We start from the raw sequence: 18,181 nt of genomic DNA on the forward strand, positions 1-18,181 counted from the left end.
TTGGAGATATAAAATGCGGACATCTAATATGAACCGGCTCATATTAAAAACTGTTCCGTGTTTTTTTAAGTTGATTAGAAAGTCAAAAATGTTTGACAGTTGGTCATTTGTGATACAGTTGATCAACATATTACACCAGACAGGATAGGTTTTGTAGGGATTTTGGACAGTAGAAGCCATCAAAATTTCTATAGTATTTGTTAGAATCTTTAATAAAAATAAAAAATAATCTACTTTTAATCTTGTCAATATGGTACTACTAATTCACACATTTGCCAAGAGAATTTCGTTAAGTTTGTCTGCCAATTGGTCGGGACTGTTCATAAATGTTCCTGTTAGTCCCAATAAACGCGAGCTGTACCAGCAGAAAAGAAAGCTCTCTAATATAGGCTTGTTGGGTAACATATCCGTGGGATATTTGATGTTTCAGTGTTGGACTCCACAACGTATTGGTATAGGAAGTTCTGGTACGGAACATTTTCATTGTTATTCTGGCGATCGAGTGCTTGATAAGCAAATAAAAAATTGGATCGATTGGGATCGAAATCCGCGTACCAAAGCTCAAATTATTAATGCCATCAAGAAAGAAGACTGGAGCACGTATGTTATGAGCTAATAACTTTAAATCCTCGTTTAACTCTTCTGGTATTCAATTAGTCTTGAAGCTTGCCTCTGCAATCGAATTGCGTTCGGCACAGCGGGCTTACGGGCAGCAATGCGAGCCGGTTTCGATGCTATGAACGATCTGGTTGTTATACAGTAAGTTTTCTAAGAATTGATAGGAATATAAAAACTAAATATGTTTAACTAATGCCTGCACTTTTAAGAACCGCCCAAGGACTGTGCGCTTATTTAAAGAAACAGTATCCGGATGAGAGTACCTGGTCCGAGCAAGGCATTGTTATTGGGTATGATGCACGTCACAACAGTAAACGCTTTGCCAAGTTGTCTTCGGTTGTGTTTTTGAATAATAATTTTCGTGTGTATCTCTTTACCCGCTATGTTGCCACGCCCTTCGTTCCATTCACAATTTTAAGACTAGGTTGTCTGGCCGGGATAATGGTAACAGCGTCGCACAATCCCAAACAGGATAATGGCTATAAGGTATGTCATGTCATTTTATGTCTTGTAAGATATCTGCCAATATTATAATATTTGTCAACAGGTTTATTGGACAAACGGTGCACAAATCATACCACCGCACGATACGGGAATTAGTCAGTCCATTCTGGATAATTTGGAACCCGAAGCAGGTTCTTGGGATGAGAGTGTACTGTGTGACAACGAACTGTTGAGGAAACCGTACAGAAAGATGGTTGCCGCTTATTACGACTCTTTAAAGATGGAGCTAACGTGCCCGCTTCGGGAGCTCAATAAAAAATGCCCTTTAGAATTTACCTATACGGCCATGCATGGGGTTGGCTATCCATACATAAAGTTGGCTTTTAGCACGATTGATTTGAAGCCAGTGATACCTGTGATTAATCAGGTTAAGCCCGATCCAGAGTTCCCAACTACGCCTATGCCCAACCCAGAAGAGGGCAAAACATCATTGGAGTTGGCCATAAAAAGAGCAACTGCCACAAAAAGTACTATAATCTTGGCCAACGATCCGGATGCCGATCGTCTGGCTGTTGCTGAGGTGGTCAAGAGAAGATATAAACTATTTAACGGCAACGAGCTGGGCGCCCTCCTTGGCTGGTGGGCATTGGAGAACTATAAGATGCGCGAAGCAAATCCAGATGTATCCAATTGTGTTATGATTGCCAGCACAGTTAGCTCAAAGATATTGAAATCGATGGCAAAAGTCGAGGGATTCACCTTCCATGAAACGCTGACAGGCTTCAAATGGATCGGCAACAAGACGATCGAGGAGCGAGATGCGGGCAAAAATGTGCTCTTTGGGTTCGAGGAGGCCATTGGCTATATGATGACGCCAAATGTGATCGATAAAGATGGTATTAGTGCTGCGGCACACGTGGCCACAATGGCCTGCTATTTGCAGTACGAAAAGTGTATGAAATTGCAGGATAAATTACGTGAAATATACGAGACTTACGGATTTCACACAAATGTAGTCTCCTATCTAATTTGCCATGATCAAAAGCTTATTAAGACGATTTTTGATCGCCTGCGCACCTTTGACAATGGTCAAAAGAATACCTATCCGAAAAGCATCCTAAACGGCGAATATGAAATTGAAAATGTACGTGACCTGACCACGGGCTATGATAGCAGCACACCTGATAAAAAGGCTACGCTACCAGTCAGCGAAAGCACCCAGATGATAACGTTTACTTTTAAAAATGGTATGGTTGTCACATTGCGTACTAGCGGAACTGAGCCCAAGATTAAGTACTACGCTGAAATTTGTGGCGAACCGGAGAATAAGAATTGGGATGAACTGACAGCAACACTCAAACGAATGGTTGAAGCCATTGTGAATGAGTTCTATGAGCCTGAAAAGAACGGACTGACTCGCAAGCAGGAAGAGTAGACGGCGAGGCAGTGTGAATGTGTATGTACAACAAATTTTAGTTTTCTTTTTATATTTTGTTAGAGCGTAAATAAATTGTAGTGTAAAGACTGGGTTAGCCCCCATTTAACATAGTAGGCCTGGCTTTTACTTTGACATTATAAAATTTGGTTATTAGACACAAATTGAAAGTTAAAATTGCGGACAAAATGTGCACGAAATTGTTACGTAAATGGTCTGGAGTTGTGTGGAACGTTGCCGCTACACCGGAACAGCTTCATATTTGCCAGCAACAGCGACATTTCATATTGCCCCCCAAGCCGGAGGCCACCAAAGTGAAGGTGATGAACAATGTGCTTGTGCCACAGCTCGTCTTCAAGTACAATCCGCTGAAGTACTACATGAGTAAATTGCGTATGTGGAAGCTGAGATGGACATGGGATCCCAATTTTAAAGAGAAGGACTTTGTGGATGAGACAAAGAAGGCAGCCGTTGCGTTAACAGATATTCTACGTTTACGCGACACGGAAAATATCGATCACTTTTCCACATCCAATGTGTATTACCAGATGGCCAACGAGTCGGTTAACTTTCCACACAAGTCTTTTGCGGAACTGTTGCGTTTTCGCAAACAGGATATACGACAAGCGGTGCCCATTAATGTGCATCTTCATACTATATTGGGCTTGAGGTATGCAGTCATTGATGTGGTCTTGGTGGGACTGCGTCATGTGGCCGACTGCGAAACGAGTTCGGATCTTGAGAAGATGAAAAGTGCACTGATCGATATGGAGCCGGATCTTAAGTTGCAGCTAGAGGATCCCAGTTCACAGTTACCGTATGTTTTCATAGAGCTTTTTATGCGTTTCAGACGTAACTATTCCAATGCCGAGCAAATTTCTGGTGTAGAATTGGCGAATCATACAAATCGTTGGCTGGTATCTGTCTACAAAATATGCAGATTCAATATCTTCACTGTGCCACCGGCCATATAAGCGAATATATGTGGATAATTGATATTTTATACATACACTTATATACACACATACATACATGTATTTGCGATTTGAATAAAAACACAAAGCGCAGCTTTTAAATTGTTTATTTATTTTACAAGTTCGCTCAACTAAACTAGTTCATGCACGCAAATTCAACTCTGAGCGAGTTTCATTTCAAATAATCCAATTGTCAAAAATTAGATTTCTAGTGCTTTTTATTGCTTTCAACTAATAACAATTGAATTGCTGAATTTGAAAAGGTATTTATGAAAATCAAGCGACTGCAATTCTCGGATCTTTAATTTCTACCTCGTGCAGCATGATGGCAACAACTAAACGAGGTAAGCCAACGCCGGAGATTAGCGCCTGTAAGGCAATCATAAGAAATCTTTTCTCCAAGAAGTACAAAAGTTTGGCCTGGGTATTTTACGAGCCGTTAGACGCCGATTTACTGGGTCTTTATGATTATCATCTCATTGTGAAGGAACCGATGGATCTGTCGACAATCAAATATCGTCTCAATTCGAATTTTTATTTAAATGCCGTTGATTTTGCACGTGATGTGCGCCTTATATTTTATAATACATATATATATACAGGACCGGGTCATCTTTGTTATGAAATGGCAAAGAATTTGCAATTGGTATTTGAGGATATGTACGCGAAGGTGCCGCTGCACGATAACTCCAACGAGAGCTGCAATTGGTCAGACTCTTCCTCCTCAGATCTGGACATTAAGGAAGCTTATGGATGTACCAGTTCACCAAGTCAATCCAAAGAGAGCAGCGTTACAGTTGTGCCCGATAACACACAAGTTCGCAACGAAGACTTGGCGTACAAGGAATGGAAGAAGGAGGAGCACGAGCTGCCAATGACCACCGAAGAGGATTTGGAGCTGCACATAAGGGTACAGCAACTGGATGGCGTCATGCTGCTAAACGTTATACACATGATAACCCAAATGGAAGGCATTAATTTTGGGTATGCCAACAAGGAGCTAGAGTTCGATGTCCGCAACCTCAAGACGCTCACAAAGCGCGCCATTTTAGCGTACATGGCCAGCAAGGGCATAACTGGCAAGCGGGTGTCTCGTTTAAAGAAGAGCTATCAATAATATTTATACTATAAATATATTTAATTAAAGCAAAACGTCGTATATTCGCTAGTTATATGTTTGTCTTTTTGTCACTCTTAACATAAATCAAACCTAAAAGAAAAAAAATTGTAGAAAAGCGGCAGCCATAATTTGCTTAACTATTTCTTATGGGTTTCCTTATAATTATCGCGAAATTGTCGTATATCCCTGTATTCGCCGTTCCACACTTTATTGCGCATAATGTCCCGGGTATTGGCCGACATATAGGCGTAGAATGTTTTTCTCGGTGGTCCGGCGCGACACATATAATTGCCCATGGCATACCAGCAGGCGATTGTGTGATTCATATAAATATCGTTCAGTTTTTTATAGTACTCCTGTCGCACCTTTGCGGCCTGCAGGCGAATAAGGATATGAGCAAATTGTTGCCTTAAGCAGTCTTTTGACTGGCATTACTTACCAGGGCCTTGGCCTGCTTGCAGTAGGCAAAATTCTCTTTGCTTTGCGGCATGTGATCCATGCCCATCAAGTCAGCCGGTGGCGGCATACCCTGTAGCAGGGTGATCGTTTCGAATACTTTGATCGATTGTTGAATACTCTTTTGCGCCTCTTCTTCGTTATATTGTTTGCCATAGCGACGCCTTATCCATGCCTGGAGCACGGGCAGCTTGTAAGCGTCGGGCAGGGAGGCAAGCACGAATCGTTGATTTTTGCGCAGCTGTGCCAGGCCATCTTGCAGCATGCGATTCATGAGCTGTGCATTATCCGGATCAAATTTTTCAATATCATATGTTAGTATTGATGATTGCATTGGATTCTCTTTTGCCTTGGCTTCGCTTTCCTGCATTTCCATCTCGGCTCGTTTTGCATTGACACCCTTCATCCAGATTTCTTTGGCACAACGCACCACAGCGTCTACGATGTCCGCCCGGCGATCCTCATAGCTGCGTTTGCTGTGCTCGCTGGTATCATCTGTGGATGCACAGCTATCTGTCAAACGAATGCCGCTAACTTCCATTTCCAGCTTTTCCACATCGTCTTCGGATGTGTTTTCGGCTGGTTTTTCGCACAGAGGAATAGGTGTTCCATCGCCTCTATCTAGTGCACTCACAAACGCTTTGGCAATCACCTTTTTGACATCACGTGGCTTCTCTTGACCGGACTTAAAGATGCGTTTGTACTTAAATTGATAGGGTTTGTGATCGCTGGGCGCCGTAAAGAACGTCTTCTTTGTCTGTTTGCCCTGATAGCGCACTTCCACAGTTTGGTCTTTCCGATTTTTTCGAAGTTTCTTCAATTTGCTGTCATCCAGCAGAAAGGATATGCGTTGCTGGCTCTTACCTTTTGGTGTCACACAAGACGACGCGTCAGACAGCATAGATGTGCCTGCATTCGAGCTGCGACACGGTGGCAGCTCGACCTCAAAGTCGATTGGCTCACGACGCAGACCACCGCCACAGAGACGAGCACCAATACAGGTGTCAGTCGCTTGAGTATGAGCTAGATGTAGGTTGTCTCCGACTAAAGCTCGACCTTTTCTCTCCTGGGGCTTGGCCACAGGAAAATCAACGCGTTGCTCCTGGCACAGTACGCAATCGGACTTGGATATCGTGTGCACCGTTGTGCTTTCCATTTTCATGGAATATCGTTTAATGCAATCGTCAATATCACGCTCCAGCTGAGCTACAATACGCTTTTGTCGCAGCTTACGATAGGGCAGCGTCACATCCATCAATTCTATGCAACGATCCCGTGCCATCACCACCAGCTCGTCTTTGATCAGCTGCGCTTCTCCAATTGCGAACTTATGATAGGCGCACATAAGTGGCTCAGTGTCGTCGTCATCCATGGCTTTCTCTAATGCGGCGGCCGCTCTACGGCTAAACCTAGCTCGCGATTCTAAATATTTAATATGATTCAGATGATGGAAGTATTTGTCGACCGCTTCAGCTACAGTACTTTTGACCAGGCGACCAACTGGATTTAAATTGTATTCGGCGAACCATGGTGGGTCGCTTTTAATACCATAATTTGGAGGCTGATCCAATGGCCAGAATGGAAAGTTAGATATCACATTGGGTGGTTTACTAGTGTATTTAACCACAATTTCCTTGGGCCTGGGCTGACGTTGAAAGTATGGAAATTGTGTCGATTTCGATTTTTTCTTCCTCGTCTGCTGCTCTAGCGGGAATTTTGAAGTCCGCTGTTGTTGACCATAGCTGCGCCGCTGACGCTTCAGATCCAATTCACTTAGCTGTGGTGGTGGCAGTATACGATCTAATTCCTGCAGTGTTGGCAATAAATCTATTTTTGCCATTGCTATCATCAGCAACTTTTCGTTGGTCGTGTATTCGCCATTTTTGCGACAGCTTATATAGTAGCCCTCGAGTATAAAGAAAATGAAAGCCAAATCGTTACCGCGACTTAGCTGTACCATAGTTCGAATCTTCTTCTTGCTAATCAGTGGGCTGAGGCCCAGGCGCGTTAAGCTCTTTTCCACGCGAAAACTTGTGCCCTGCTCGAAGTCATCACGCAGATCGTTGCACAACTCCTTGATGGTATCCTCCTGGTAGTCCGATAAGCCCAAATACCATTTGGGTACATCGACTGCCTTTTGAAATTGATCCAATTTCTTTTGAAAATCACGCAGTCCCATTTCGCACAAAACTTATACATATAATTTGGCAAACGCACAATTTTCAACAATCCTTCTTCCGACAAATCATTTACAATATTACAATATCTAAACCGAACTGATCTGAATTGATGAACTGAAAAGAAAAGCAAATATTTCTGTTGAATATATCCTCACTCAAAACCCATTGAAACTGAGCAAAAAGAGTATAATTTATGTTACAGGCAGAGGAAGGCATCTTGCATCAAATAAAACATCTTGTGCATTGATCTCAGTGTAAAATAAAAGCTAGTTACATGAATATAGCCCGCGCAAATGTTTCAAATCATCTATATCTATATCCCGTATAGAAGAAAGCGAGAATGTTCGTAACGGCTGACAGTCGCTGCTTTTAGGGTGTCTCCTAGTCGGTTACTTCCGACTCGAGCACGCTGACTTGCTTGTGTTTTCTTAGATTTACATTTCATTCAATAACATTTGTTTCTGATAGGTTTATAAAATTGATATGTTTGTTGGGTACCAAATTTTATGTGTGAATTGTAGTGAAAAATGTTTGTTTAAGCCACCGAAATTGTTGTTTTATTTGTCCAGTGTAACATCAAAATGTCGCAAGCAAGGGAAACATTAGAGGTTCGAAGGTGCGGTAACTGCAAACGCGGTGGTGGGTTTACTAAAGTATGTAGCCCCTTGAGTTATAATACAAATGAACGGGCTAAGAAATTAATTGGATCCAATCCATTTATATATACTGATGTCGTGAAAAATAAATGCATACGAGTGACCAGCCCCTGTATAAAAAAGAAAAAGAAATGGCCAATGATGCGAGGAAATAGCAGTCAGACCAGCGATATAATATCCAAAGATAAGACGACACAATTTCCAGACGACCTAATACATAATATTCAAAACATCGAGGTGGTTGAATACGAGGTCACCAAGGAAACTGGTGAGAAAGAAGTGATAGTCACAAAAACAGAATCGCTTACCAAATTTATAAGCTCTAAAAATAATGAAAATAAAGACTTGCAAAAAACGGAATCAATTACCAAATTTGATGGTACTGGTAAACAAATAAGTAAAGAACTGATAACCCTTTATGAACCAAATCCGAGCTTCAACAAATCGGCAGAAAAAATGGAGTCCACAAACAAAAATTATGGTTCATCGGAGAACGCGCAAGTAAGGGCAAAATATACTAAACAAACTACTGCTGATAGCTTATTAAAAAAATCAGAATCTGAAACCACATTTAGAGAGCCTGGTAGGGAAATAACTAAAAGAAATCGTAATGCTACGCTAACAACATTTGGAGATACAGAAAGAAAACCAAAAGTTTCGCTGACAGGCCCAGTTGTTCAAAAAACAGTTGAAGCACGAAAAGGCGGCTCAAACATAAGACCCGGAAAATCTATAGATAGTGTGAGATCTATAATACTTAGAAATCTCAATAAAAATATACACAGAAGTGGAGGGGGAAAAATTGAGAGTTCTATCATTGCGGCTCAAAATAAGTTTTCAGTAAAAGATAATATAATGCCGAAGTTTAAATGTTGTCGAAGGCCTCCAACTAAACGTAAGAGTATACAGTCCAGTCAAGTAGAAGTACTCGAAACAATCACTCCATTGGTACCGCCATCGTATGCATGTTTGACAGGTGACCAACACAAAAGGGCTCAGCGAAAAATATCATCAAATGTCAGAGCCGGTCCAGTTTGCAATGATCGATCGAATCTAGGCCCAGCGAAGAGTAGAAATTCGGCAAGAGACACTGCCCACGTCAATTCCAGTAAAAACATATCTATCAAACAATTAGTGAGGAAGGCTCTACATCTAGAGCCCGCTAAAGGTAACAATGATCCTTTGACTAACTATCGAAAAGAAAGAAAAACTTCAGGAAATTCACCTCTAGAAGGCACTGACATTTCAGCTACCAATCAGTCGAGGAAGAGGTCTTCAGAAAATGCACCTACTCCTATTGCGTCCGGTCGGACTTCCAATAATGATCCACTAACTGAACAATCTAAGAGGGGGACTGCAGAAAATATAGCTGCAAATATGGAATCAAGTTACACTTCGTTAACCGAAGGAACAAAAAGGCGTTCGTCAGATAGATCCCCTCCAAAAGTCGAGTCCCATGTTGCTTCCGATGAGAATTCAAGACGAGTCAGTTCGGAGAGCAAGAGAGCTTCAAGAAATTCACAACAGACCACTGTTGCTTCCAATGAGAGTCCAAGAGCCAGTACGGAGAGCAAGAGAGCTTCAAGAAATTCACAACAGACCACTGTTGCTTCCAATGAGAGTCCAAGAGCCAGTACGGAGAGCAAGAGATCTTCAAGAAATTCACAACAAGCCAATGTTGCTTCCGATGAGAATGCAAGAGTCGGTACAGAGAGCAAGAGATCTTCGAGTAATTCACAAACAAAAGCCGAGCTGAGTCGATCTCAAACTGGCAGTCCTAGAACCGATGTATCTAAACAGGGGACTGCACCTAATACGGCTGAAAATATCGCGTCTAGCAACAATACCTTAATCGTGAATGTCGAATCCCAAGTTGTTTCCGATGAGAATTCAAAAATTGACAAAGAGATCAAGAGAACTTCAGTAAATTCACCTCGAAAAAGCGAGCCTACCGATATTCCCAATGACCTTGCTGCTGGGACTGCAAGCAATAATGTAGAAGACCAACAAAGATCTTCAAAAAGCAGCAGCCAAAGAAACTCTAAAGATATGGCTGAAGCTCAACAGAATGATACAGCTGATCCTGCCCCAGCAGTAATAAAAACGCGTGTTTATACAGAAATTAAGGAGGTTACCAACGATGAGGCGGGGAATGTATTACAAACGGTGTATAAGGTTGAATCTGAATCTGAGACTGAGATCATCCATAAAGAGGAACCAAATGAGGAGCCAGAAGAGGAACCAGAAGAGGAACCAGAAGAGGAACCAGAAGAGAAACCAAAACCGAAATTAATAAAACCAACCCCCAATAAATGTAACAATTGCTGTAGGTGCTCTAATTCCTGTGGCTGCCGATGCCCCTGTTACTATCCAATTTGCTGTATGCATGTTTGCAATAACTGCATGAACTATCCAGTAAGACCGAAATGCAATGGAGCCTGCTGTTCTCGCAACTGTGGTGCCCCATCGAACTGCTGCCATTCTCGAAATCATTGAAGACTTCTCTGAATTCCAAGCATTAACTATAGTCCGTATTTAAATAGCCTAAGCACACACAAACTAATAAATATAATGCCCAACAACAATTGCCAATTGTGTGGCTGAGAGCCTTATTCTATTCAGGATTAATTGTTGAAATGCTAGCAAAGGGAATCTATTTGAGATAATTTGCGGGCAACCAGATAGTTAATATTCACTAGCGATTAGCAAAGCCATAAACTTCGATGCACTTTCCAAATTAAATGCGATTCCAGCAGCATTTGAAAGTAATGTTGGGCCCTCCAAAGTTTAACCGGCTGCGTAAACATTGCCCCTGTTTCGACCAAATCCAAGTGCTTTGCTCGTCTATTTGTTGAGTGTGGCCAACAGCTTTTGGCCAGGCAATAAAGATTACATGGATTTTGCAATGTTGTGCCAAGTGAGCTTGCTATTTGTTTACGCCAAGATTATTATTTATCCAATGAATCGTTGCATTCGAATTGAAATAGTTTGTCTGAAAGAACGCCGAGAGGTATCCGAAATAATTGCCTTCTGTCGCTTAATGGATGATTATTATTAATTATACATAATCAAGAATTAGGCCGACGAGCATGAATTTTAGAGGCTAGTCTTAGTATTTAAGTGTCTTAAGTGTATATATCATAGTTTGGCGACCCCGCTGATAAATATTTTCTTTCTGAACAAAACCAATATCGATAGTTGCAATCTCCGCAAAAGCATTTGTGGTTTGGGAAACTGGGCAATTTCTTGACTATATTTAGAGGTGGGCTGCTGTTAAGTGGCCGTTGTCAATAGATAAGCAATGGTTGTTTCTGTTTGCGGCCCTAAAATGCTGTTAACTGTATCTAGTTTTCATATCTTGTGGCAGGCACCAGGTGCGCCTGTTGTCTGTTGCCTATTTCCTAGTTTTGTCATAGGGAAATTGAATATTTCATTTACGGATATTAAATGCCTTGCATCATGGCCATGCCCAGTTGGCAGCTGTCAGAGCAGCCCCGAGAGGATGCAAAAAATGTATGTATTACAAATATGCAGGCTAAAGATATTTTGCAATTTAATTTGTTGTCTACTTCTATTGAACTCTTGGATTAATTTTGATATTTGATGCTGCAGAGCAACTAATCTAACGGCAACCAAAGCAAACGGAAGTTCATTTTTGGTCACTGAATAATTTTGCGCCTTCCAAATACTCCAACTCGTCCATTTTAGTAAGTCAGCATCTGGCAGGCTCTGTTGTTGCCTTCTGATTTTATTTTGTTTCATGTTTTATTCACCACATCCGCCGGAAATAGACATGCAAGCGTGTGCTCATATGCCTCGGTTTTGGCAGCTGCTCGATGGGCCAGCGCTAGCGCCGGCGCCTACTGGCAAACATTTATTTTGTCCAACAAAGTAGAAACTGTTTTCGCAAACAAATCCCACATAAATGCTCAATTTATACCAAAACCGGAAGTTAAACTTAATCAAGCGTACTTTTTGGCTTATTGTTTACTCTCTCTCTAACTGCCTGTCTATCGTCCGTCTGTCTCCTTCGTCCTCTTTGTCCCCATCTGCTTTTTCGTATTTACTTAACATATTTTATTGCGATACTTTTGGCTGCTCTATGATGGCTGTCTCTCACTCTCTCTCTCTCTGAGGGAGATTACATGGGGATTTGTATGGCGCTGTGATTTCAGCAAAATATTTTCATTTTTTGGAGCATGAGCTGCATTGGATTTCTTCTCCTTATGCATTTATGTATGTGTATGTTTCTTAAAGTATATTTGGGCATAGTTTTATTGTTCGCAATTTATGTGATGAATTTTATTAGATTTAAACATGACAGTAAACATTTATGGCCAGTAAATCGCTAACAACAGAACACTACACTGAAGAAAATCCACAATGCAGGTTCAATTTTCTTAACTATAGTACGAAATAATGATTATATTCTCTAATCCAACAATTTTGAATTAAATACATATAAAGAATTGTTTAATATGTTAATATAAAATTTATAAGGGCATGAACATTTGTAGGCTCTACATGAATTATTGAGAATCGCATAGGAGGGCGATTTCTTGAAAATTTCAGTGCATCGACAAGAAAACATGGTCCGCATATAGACAAATGTTTTATGTTTCCCCATAGCAATTTGACTTCTATTGTGTATCCGTTATTCCGCTTTATTAACTTTGCTGGGAACTACATCATCCAAAGACACATGTACAATTCATGTGCATCCTTGTGTTTATATAATCGTATATCTTCTGAGGACATTCTATAGAAAGTTGTGCAATAATTGAAATCGACATTAGGACAAAATTACTTAGGTCGAATGCAAATTTGAGGGCAATTGCGAAGCAATTAACCCAAATGAAATAAGTTTGTAAACATGTCTTCGGGCGGTGGCAAGTGGGCGTGTCTGTCTGTCTCTCGTTTGGCATTGTTTGTATTCAGTTAGCAGAGCTCAAGTGGGCACACACGCACACAAACACCCACACACCATAGAAACAGGAGGAGTTGTGAAGGAGGATGGGTGATGTGTTTATGTAGCACATGAAATGCAACTATGAAAACAGGCGCAACCTAAATGGGGCGGTGGGCCAATGGGCGTAACAAATGTTTTCCATTTGCTAATGCATTCGATAATTGCACGTTGCCAGGCTGCATACGAATCAATGCTCACAAAAGTCCTTCGGGATCTCCCACGAGGCAGCATCAATCAGCCGGGCCTCAGAGCAGGTGAATCGATTATATTCATGTTGCCACAATTAGAGCTCATTGTTGTTAAATCGTATGAATGCATGCGTGTACTCTAACAAAAGCCAATTCGACAAAGCACACAATACGAAAAGGCTTGAAAACGTGATTATGCATTTGCAGTGATTAAGTTGGAATATTTGTTAGGTATCCAATAATAGGTATAATAACAAATGCAGATATATAAATGTATTATGAAACAATTTCTTAAGTCCTATTAAAGAACAGGAAAATAAAATGAGTCAGCGTACAACCATTATTCGAATATGTCAATGGTTTTCAGGAAAGATTTCTCAGTCAGAATAACAGATTTGACCTTAACATTTCGTATATATAAGTATTTAAAAATTTTGACTAAAAATTAAATTATGGAAACATGTCGGTTAAGCCCCCACTGAAATTTGGCTGTGCCCGGCTGACACTGGCTCACAAATCCTTTCAGCTGCATGGAATATTGGCTAGAAGGGCCAATTCACTGTCGAAAATGGGCATGCTAGGAATAAAATCTCGCCAAGCGCGACATAAGGTTCCCGGCTCGTCTAGGAACACAGTCCGTAATAGGGGCAAATGGAATTTTAATTTGGATGTAGAACGTTCTAAGGATGCGGTGAAAGATCGACAAATGTCGTTACCTCTGATGGTATATCTATACAGTCCCTGGAAAATGATGAGCACCAAGTTTAATCTATGGAAGCTAAAAATACTATGGGATTGGGATTTTAACGAAGCATTCTTTGTTGACAATGCCAAACAGGCGCTAGTGCTCGTTACCAGGTTCATAGTCGAGAAGCGCAATTCCTACATCAAACGTTGCTCCACGCCAATGGGATACAAGCAAATCAGCTATGATCTCCTCAGGGAAAAGAAACACCAGTCCGGAAATTTACCACACGAGCTGATGCGTTTTGAGAAACGTCATATTCGGCGCGCAATCCCCCTACGGGTACAGCGATTGGAGCACTATGATCATAAGTTTGCCTTTATAGACATGATATTCTTGGCGTGCCGACGCACCAATGACTTTACATCCAAAGTAGAAGTGGAACAGATGAATAGGCTGGTTGAGCAGCATGCAGACGCTAGTAAATTATTTGTCCGACATCCCATTGTATTTGCCGAGGTATTTGTACGCTTCCGAAGAGATTATTCGATACCACCCACTGTGCGTGCCGGCCACTGGCTGATATCCACATATAAAGTAGTAAACTTGGATCTGCTTAATTTTCATCCTGACTTCCATGTTGGCAGTGGCGTCAGTGAAGCCCTTAAATCTGTTGATCCGCTACCTCAAAACACAACTATGACATAAATTCAAACATGACGTGTGCTAACAAAAAAAAAAAACATACTAGTATATATTTCTTAGTAAATTCCTATTTGCCTAGAAGCTCGAAGACGATAATGAGCATTATGCCGTGCTAAAAACGCCAGGTGGCGCCAGTCGAGTAAACAGCAAAGTCGTGTAAGAGAGGGAGAACTAAAGGAAAGAAACTAAAGTGCAAGATGTGTTGCTTCACTTAGCCCAGGCATCCACCTCTGGCCAACTATGTTGTCCTGTTGATGAGCACGCGACGTAGTTCATGAATATCTAATGTATATTGCACCAGAAGGAAGGGACGACAGAGAGAGATTCCATGAACTTGAGTGATGGCCATGGACAACAGTGGTAGTTGAAGCCAGCTACAAGAGTGGACAATTGCAAGTGGGCTTCTATTGACGCTAAGTACTATCTGGTGAAAATACGATGATTTTAGAAAAATCTATGGACTAAATTTATGTGGTTTTGTCTCAAATGTTGTAGCTTCATCGATCAAAAATTAACCCTCGACAATATTTTTATAATTTTAAAGCTTGACCGCAAACCCAAAAAAATTATGTTGTTTTATTTTTTTCTATTCGCTTTGACGCTGAATTTACCTCAAAATATTTTTATTTTGATAACAATTTGATTTGGTTCCGATTTTGGTGAGTCGCTGTTTCCGACTGCGTTTTGTCCATAGCAACAAAATTAATAGAAATTTCAAGCTATCGTAACTATAGTATACACTCATAGTTATAAACTATCAAAACAACATAAAACACTGGTCAATACATTACAACAGCCATACACTAGCCTGGCAATCGAAGCCTGATTCTCGTTGCTCAGTTGCCTCAATGGTTCACCTAAGCAAGTCAGCCACTCAGAGCTGCAGATTTTCCTTTTATGAGTAATAAATTTTTGACAATTATATAAATAGCTGAGATTTCACTACAAAAACTCATCTCGGCCTAAAGGCAATAAGTTTTCTTGACTATCAGGCGGCAATATATCTTGCCGTATCTTACATATCACCTGGTGCAAGTTATTTCAGCTGCTGCAAGGAAATAGTAAAATAAAAATTGGACGGTGCCACAGCGCAGTCAACTTCATGCTGTGGCGCTTATCGGAACACGTTGCACTGCCAGCCTGTCGATAAGTTGAATTTAGTATGCGTGGGGATTGCGGGAGGCGATGGAAGAGTGTGCAAGTTCGACCACTTCTTGATACTACGAGCTGCTTTGTTTGAACTTTGTGCGATATGCTTCCTTCCGACACTTTGTGGCTGCGGTTGCTGTCGCTTTTGCTGATGCTACTGCTACTGCTTCGCTGCATTTGAATTTAAAGCATGCAATTTTATGCTTTTAATTTTACGCTTAATAAATTTTGTGGCTTTGCACAGAGCCATTTACCCCAGCAGGCAGTTGGAATGCAGTACATGTCCCCTACACCCAAGTAATAATGAATTGAAGCAGCGTAGCAACTTTAATGAACACTGAAAAGACATTGAAAGTCTATAAACTGGATGTCTGTGCGTATTGGATGATAACCATCTAAATTATCCTGCGGGTAAAGTCAAACGCTGGTTAGCATTGCACCTAAGAATCTATTGTGCGTAGTCAAAAATGTTTTAAATAGGTTTTTTATGGTTTTCCTTTCGCACAAAAGCAGCTCTCCAAGACATCTTAGCTAAACTGCAATCTACACGCTCTCATATCATACATCATTTGCTGTCAAGTTTTTAAACTGAAAAGCACTTGGCCACAAAAGAAGGACGACGCGGCGACAACAAGTTGGGCGTGTCGAAAAACTTGAAATTGTTTTCGAAATTGCAATGTCACACGCTACCCAGGACGCCCACAACAGCCCAACAACAACAATAAAGGACTCGCATCAGCTTGAAAGTTTCATGGTGAAAAACAAAACTTGACATAACTGAAAAGATATCTATCGGTTTGACGAACTTTCTATATCCTATGGCAAATTTGAGTTGGGCCAAAGCTTAAACACGTTGAATATCTGAATAATTTTAGTGCTTAAGGTTAACTTGTGTCCGGAAACTTTCGAAACGCGCGTATGAGACGATGAGACGCTTCAAAGAATTCAACCAACTTATTTATGAAAAAAACAAGTTATCAGTATATAATTGGTAAAAAAAAAATATAAAGACAGATATTAAATAATTTGATTCATATTCAAGTTAAATATTGTGACACCACATTATCAAATAATGCTAGAGATAAATTCAAATTGCAATTCTTAGCAAACTAAGGCTTTGAAAGGGGTATAAGGTGTTTGCAATACTTGAGTCGATAATTAAATCTGCTAATGATTGAACAGGAAGTATCTTGAGATAGCTGCAACCTGATAATGTCGATATAATTATTTAGTTTGGTTTATTATTTCAGAGGGGAATTCCCTTCTTTTTTTTTTAAATATCTTCAACGCGTTTGAAAAGTTGAAGTATCCCGTGGAAGGTTGATGATACAGTTCACCGCGGCTTATTCGCCTTTCAATACGTAGTCCAAGCAAACAATTTGATGTGCGGGTTGCTGCAGTTGCGAGCGAGCTGCGTTAACAGCGACAGTTGGTCATTTTCAGCAATGACAATTTCATTTTGCAACCAGACTCCCGACTCGGACTCGGACACTGACCGCTGTAATGGGCAACAAAACAAACGACGCCATTGACAGGACACTTGCAGCTTGCTACTTGGTAGCAAGCGCCTGCCTGCTGATGACAATGACTTTTTAAATTGTTTCATGAAAGTGTCAGCTATGGTCAAAAAGTTTAGCAGCTGCGGGAAAATAAATGAGCGCTGGCAACTGCCAAGCGAAGGCGACCGACCTGCTGTCCAATAGTTAGCAGCATCATGCTCATCATCATCATTATCGTTGCCATGCGACTCCTTGGTACGTGGTAATGAGCATGAGTGGGCGGGATCCGACTTTATGACTTCATTTTGCAAGCTGCAATGCTGCCAACGCCCGCACTCGTTGCGGTCCTCATACAGCTCAAATTGCAGGTGTGGTCGCCACACCGCAGACAGCGCTGTCAGCTCTGGCTCCAACTGTGGTGGTGGAGGATGTGACCTGTAGCTTGGGACTGGGCCCAGTTATGCCCAGCTTGCAGTTGATGCTGTCGAATCGACAATGGCAGACACTATTAAATAGACATTCGTTGCTTTGCATAGCGCTATTGAAGCGCAAAGTGCTGGGTGTCCAGACTGTCAGGCACAGGAATGGGTACGTGTTTGTCTCTGTGTGTGTGTGTCCTACAAGCTGGGGCTACTCATCATCAAGGTGTGTTAGTCAAAGAGCTTTCTGACTTTGCCCAAAATTTTTGTTGTCTGAATTTTGAGCTCAACTTTAAACTCAGCCCCAACTCTCCTTTTCTAAGCACGATTAATAAATTTAATTGCATTTCTCGGGTTCATAACATAAAACTCAATTAATCCCATAATTATGCTTTTACAATTGCTATTTGTTTGGCAAGAAAATCCCAAATTGCAAAGAAACAGAAGCCGAACCTGAAAAACATTCAAGAATTAAGCACAACTAATCCGAAAAGGAATTTGCTTTATTAAAGAGCTAGCAAAATAATATTGTATATACACTAACATGGATATACATGTGTGTAGCAGGTAGGATTAACAAAGCCGACATGCACTTTATTGCAAACAATAGAATTTGCTTTTGCTTTTGTTGAAATTGGCAAAATTAATTTCTTAAGACTTAAAAGGCAAGCAAGGCAAAAATGC

General features: G+C 40.9%; 6 protein-coding genes across 7 annotated transcripts; 5 read left to right on the top strand and 1 right to left on the bottom strand.

Moving 5' to 3' along the window:
* Positions 1-139: 139 nt before the first annotated feature.
* Positions 140-2,610, top strand: LOC6625365 (phosphopentomutase). Its single transcript, XM_002049025.4, has 4 exons — positions 140-600; positions 658-759; positions 828-1,104; positions 1,166-2,610. Exons 1-4 carry the CDS (start codon positions 251-253, stop codon positions 2,495-2,497), a joined length of 2,061 nt encoding a protein of 686 aa, XP_002049061.1. The 5' UTR covers positions 140-250; the 3' UTR covers positions 2,498-2,610.
* Positions 2,611-2,685: 75 nt separating this feature from the next.
* Positions 2,686-3,471, top strand: LOC26530611 (uncharacterized). Its single transcript, XM_015174741.1, has one exon. It carries the CDS (start codon positions 2,686-2,688, stop codon positions 3,469-3,471), a length of 786 nt encoding a protein of 261 aa, XP_015030227.1.
* Positions 3,472-3,603: 132 nt separating this feature from the next.
* Positions 3,604-4,769, top strand: tbrd-3 (testis-specifically expressed bromodomain containing protein-3). The gene is made up of 2 exons (XM_015174028.3): positions 3,604-3,734; positions 3,793-4,769. The coding sequence occupies exon 2, from the start codon at positions 3,794-3,796 to the stop codon at positions 4,586-4,588; it is 795 nt and encodes a 264-aa protein (XP_015029514.1). The 5' UTR covers positions 3,604-3,734; position 3,793; the 3' UTR covers positions 4,589-4,769.
* LOC6625332 (uncharacterized) lies at positions 4,643-7,340 on the bottom strand. The gene is made up of 2 exons (XM_002049023.4): positions 5,031-7,340; positions 4,643-4,965 (listed from the first exon to the last, which is right to left on the bottom strand). Exons 1-2 carry the CDS (start codon positions 7,224-7,226, stop codon positions 4,729-4,731), a joined length of 2,433 nt encoding a protein of 810 aa, XP_002049059.1. The 5' UTR covers positions 7,227-7,340; the 3' UTR covers positions 4,643-4,728.
* A 339-nt stretch (positions 7,341-7,679) lies between these two features.
* LOC26530902 (micronuclear linker histone polyprotein) lies at positions 7,680-10,468 on the top strand. 2 transcript variants are annotated; one of them, XM_015174772.3, is made up of 2 exons: positions 7,680-9,051; positions 9,118-10,468. In XM_015174772.3, exons 1-2 carry the CDS (start codon positions 7,809-7,811, stop codon positions 10,377-10,379), a joined length of 2,505 nt encoding a protein of 834 aa, XP_015030258.1. In that variant the 5' UTR covers positions 7,680-7,808; the 3' UTR covers positions 10,380-10,468. The 2 variants fall into 2 exon arrangements, with proteins under 2 accessions (XP_015030258.1, XP_032293105.1); XM_032437214.2 differs by having other exon boundaries at positions 7,680-8,384; positions 8,440-10,468.
* Positions 10,469-13,424: 2,956 nt separating this feature from the next.
* LOC6625331 (uncharacterized) lies at positions 13,425-14,907 on the top strand. Its single transcript, XM_002049022.4, has one exon. It carries the CDS (start codon positions 13,501-13,503, stop codon positions 14,431-14,433), a length of 933 nt encoding a protein of 310 aa, XP_002049058.1. The 5' UTR covers positions 13,425-13,500; the 3' UTR covers positions 14,434-14,907.
* Positions 14,908-18,181: the final 3,274 nt, after the last annotated feature.

Source organism: Drosophila virilis, chromosome 5 (assembly GCF_030788295.1).
Source record: "Drosophila virilis strain 15010-1051.87 chromosome 5, Dvir_AGI_RSII-ME, whole genome shotgun sequence".
NCBI classification, from domain to species: domain Eukaryota; kingdom Metazoa; phylum Arthropoda; class Insecta; order Diptera; family Drosophilidae; genus Drosophila; species Drosophila virilis.

Excerpts from the sequence above, each read along its gene's own strand:
- LOC6625365 (XM_002049025.4), top strand. The coding sequence starts at position 251 with ATGGTACTACTAATTCACACATTTGCCAAGAGAATTTCGTTAAGTTTG. Across the intron at positions 601-657 it reads AAGAAAGAAGACTGGAGCAC|TCTTGAAGCTTGCCTCTGCA; the intron begins GTATGTTATGAG and ends GTATTCAATTAG. Across the intron at positions 760-827 it reads AACGATCTGGTTGTTATACA|AACCGCCCAAGGACTGTGCG; the intron begins GTAAGTTTTCTA and ends TGCACTTTTAAG.
- LOC6625331 (XM_002049022.4), top strand. The coding sequence starts at position 13,501 with ATGTCGGTTAAGCCCCCACTGAAATTTGGCTGTGCCCGGCTGACACTG.
- LOC6625332 (XM_002049023.4), bottom strand. The coding sequence starts at position 7,226 with ATGGGACTGCGTGATTTTCAAAAGAAATTGGATCAATTTCAAAAGGCA. Across the intron at positions 4,966-5,030 it reads GCAAGCAGGCCAAGGCCCTG|GCCGCAAAGGTGCGACAGGA; the intron begins GTAAGTAATGCC and ends ATTCGCCTGCAG.
- LOC26530611 (XM_015174741.1), top strand. The coding sequence starts at position 2,686 with ATGTGCACGAAATTGTTACGTAAATGGTCTGGAGTTGTGTGGAACGTT.
- LOC26530902 (XM_015174772.3), top strand. The coding sequence starts at position 7,809 with ATGTCGCAAGCAAGGGAAACATTAGAGGTTCGAAGGTGCGGTAACTGC. Across the intron at positions 9,052-9,117 it reads ACATCTAGAGCCCGCTAAAG|GCACTGACATTTCAGCTACC; the intron begins GTAACAATGATC and ends CACCTCTAGAAG.
- tbrd-3 (XM_015174028.3), top strand. The coding sequence starts at position 3,794 with ATGATGGCAACAACTAAACGAGGTAAGCCAACGCCGGAGATTAGCGCC.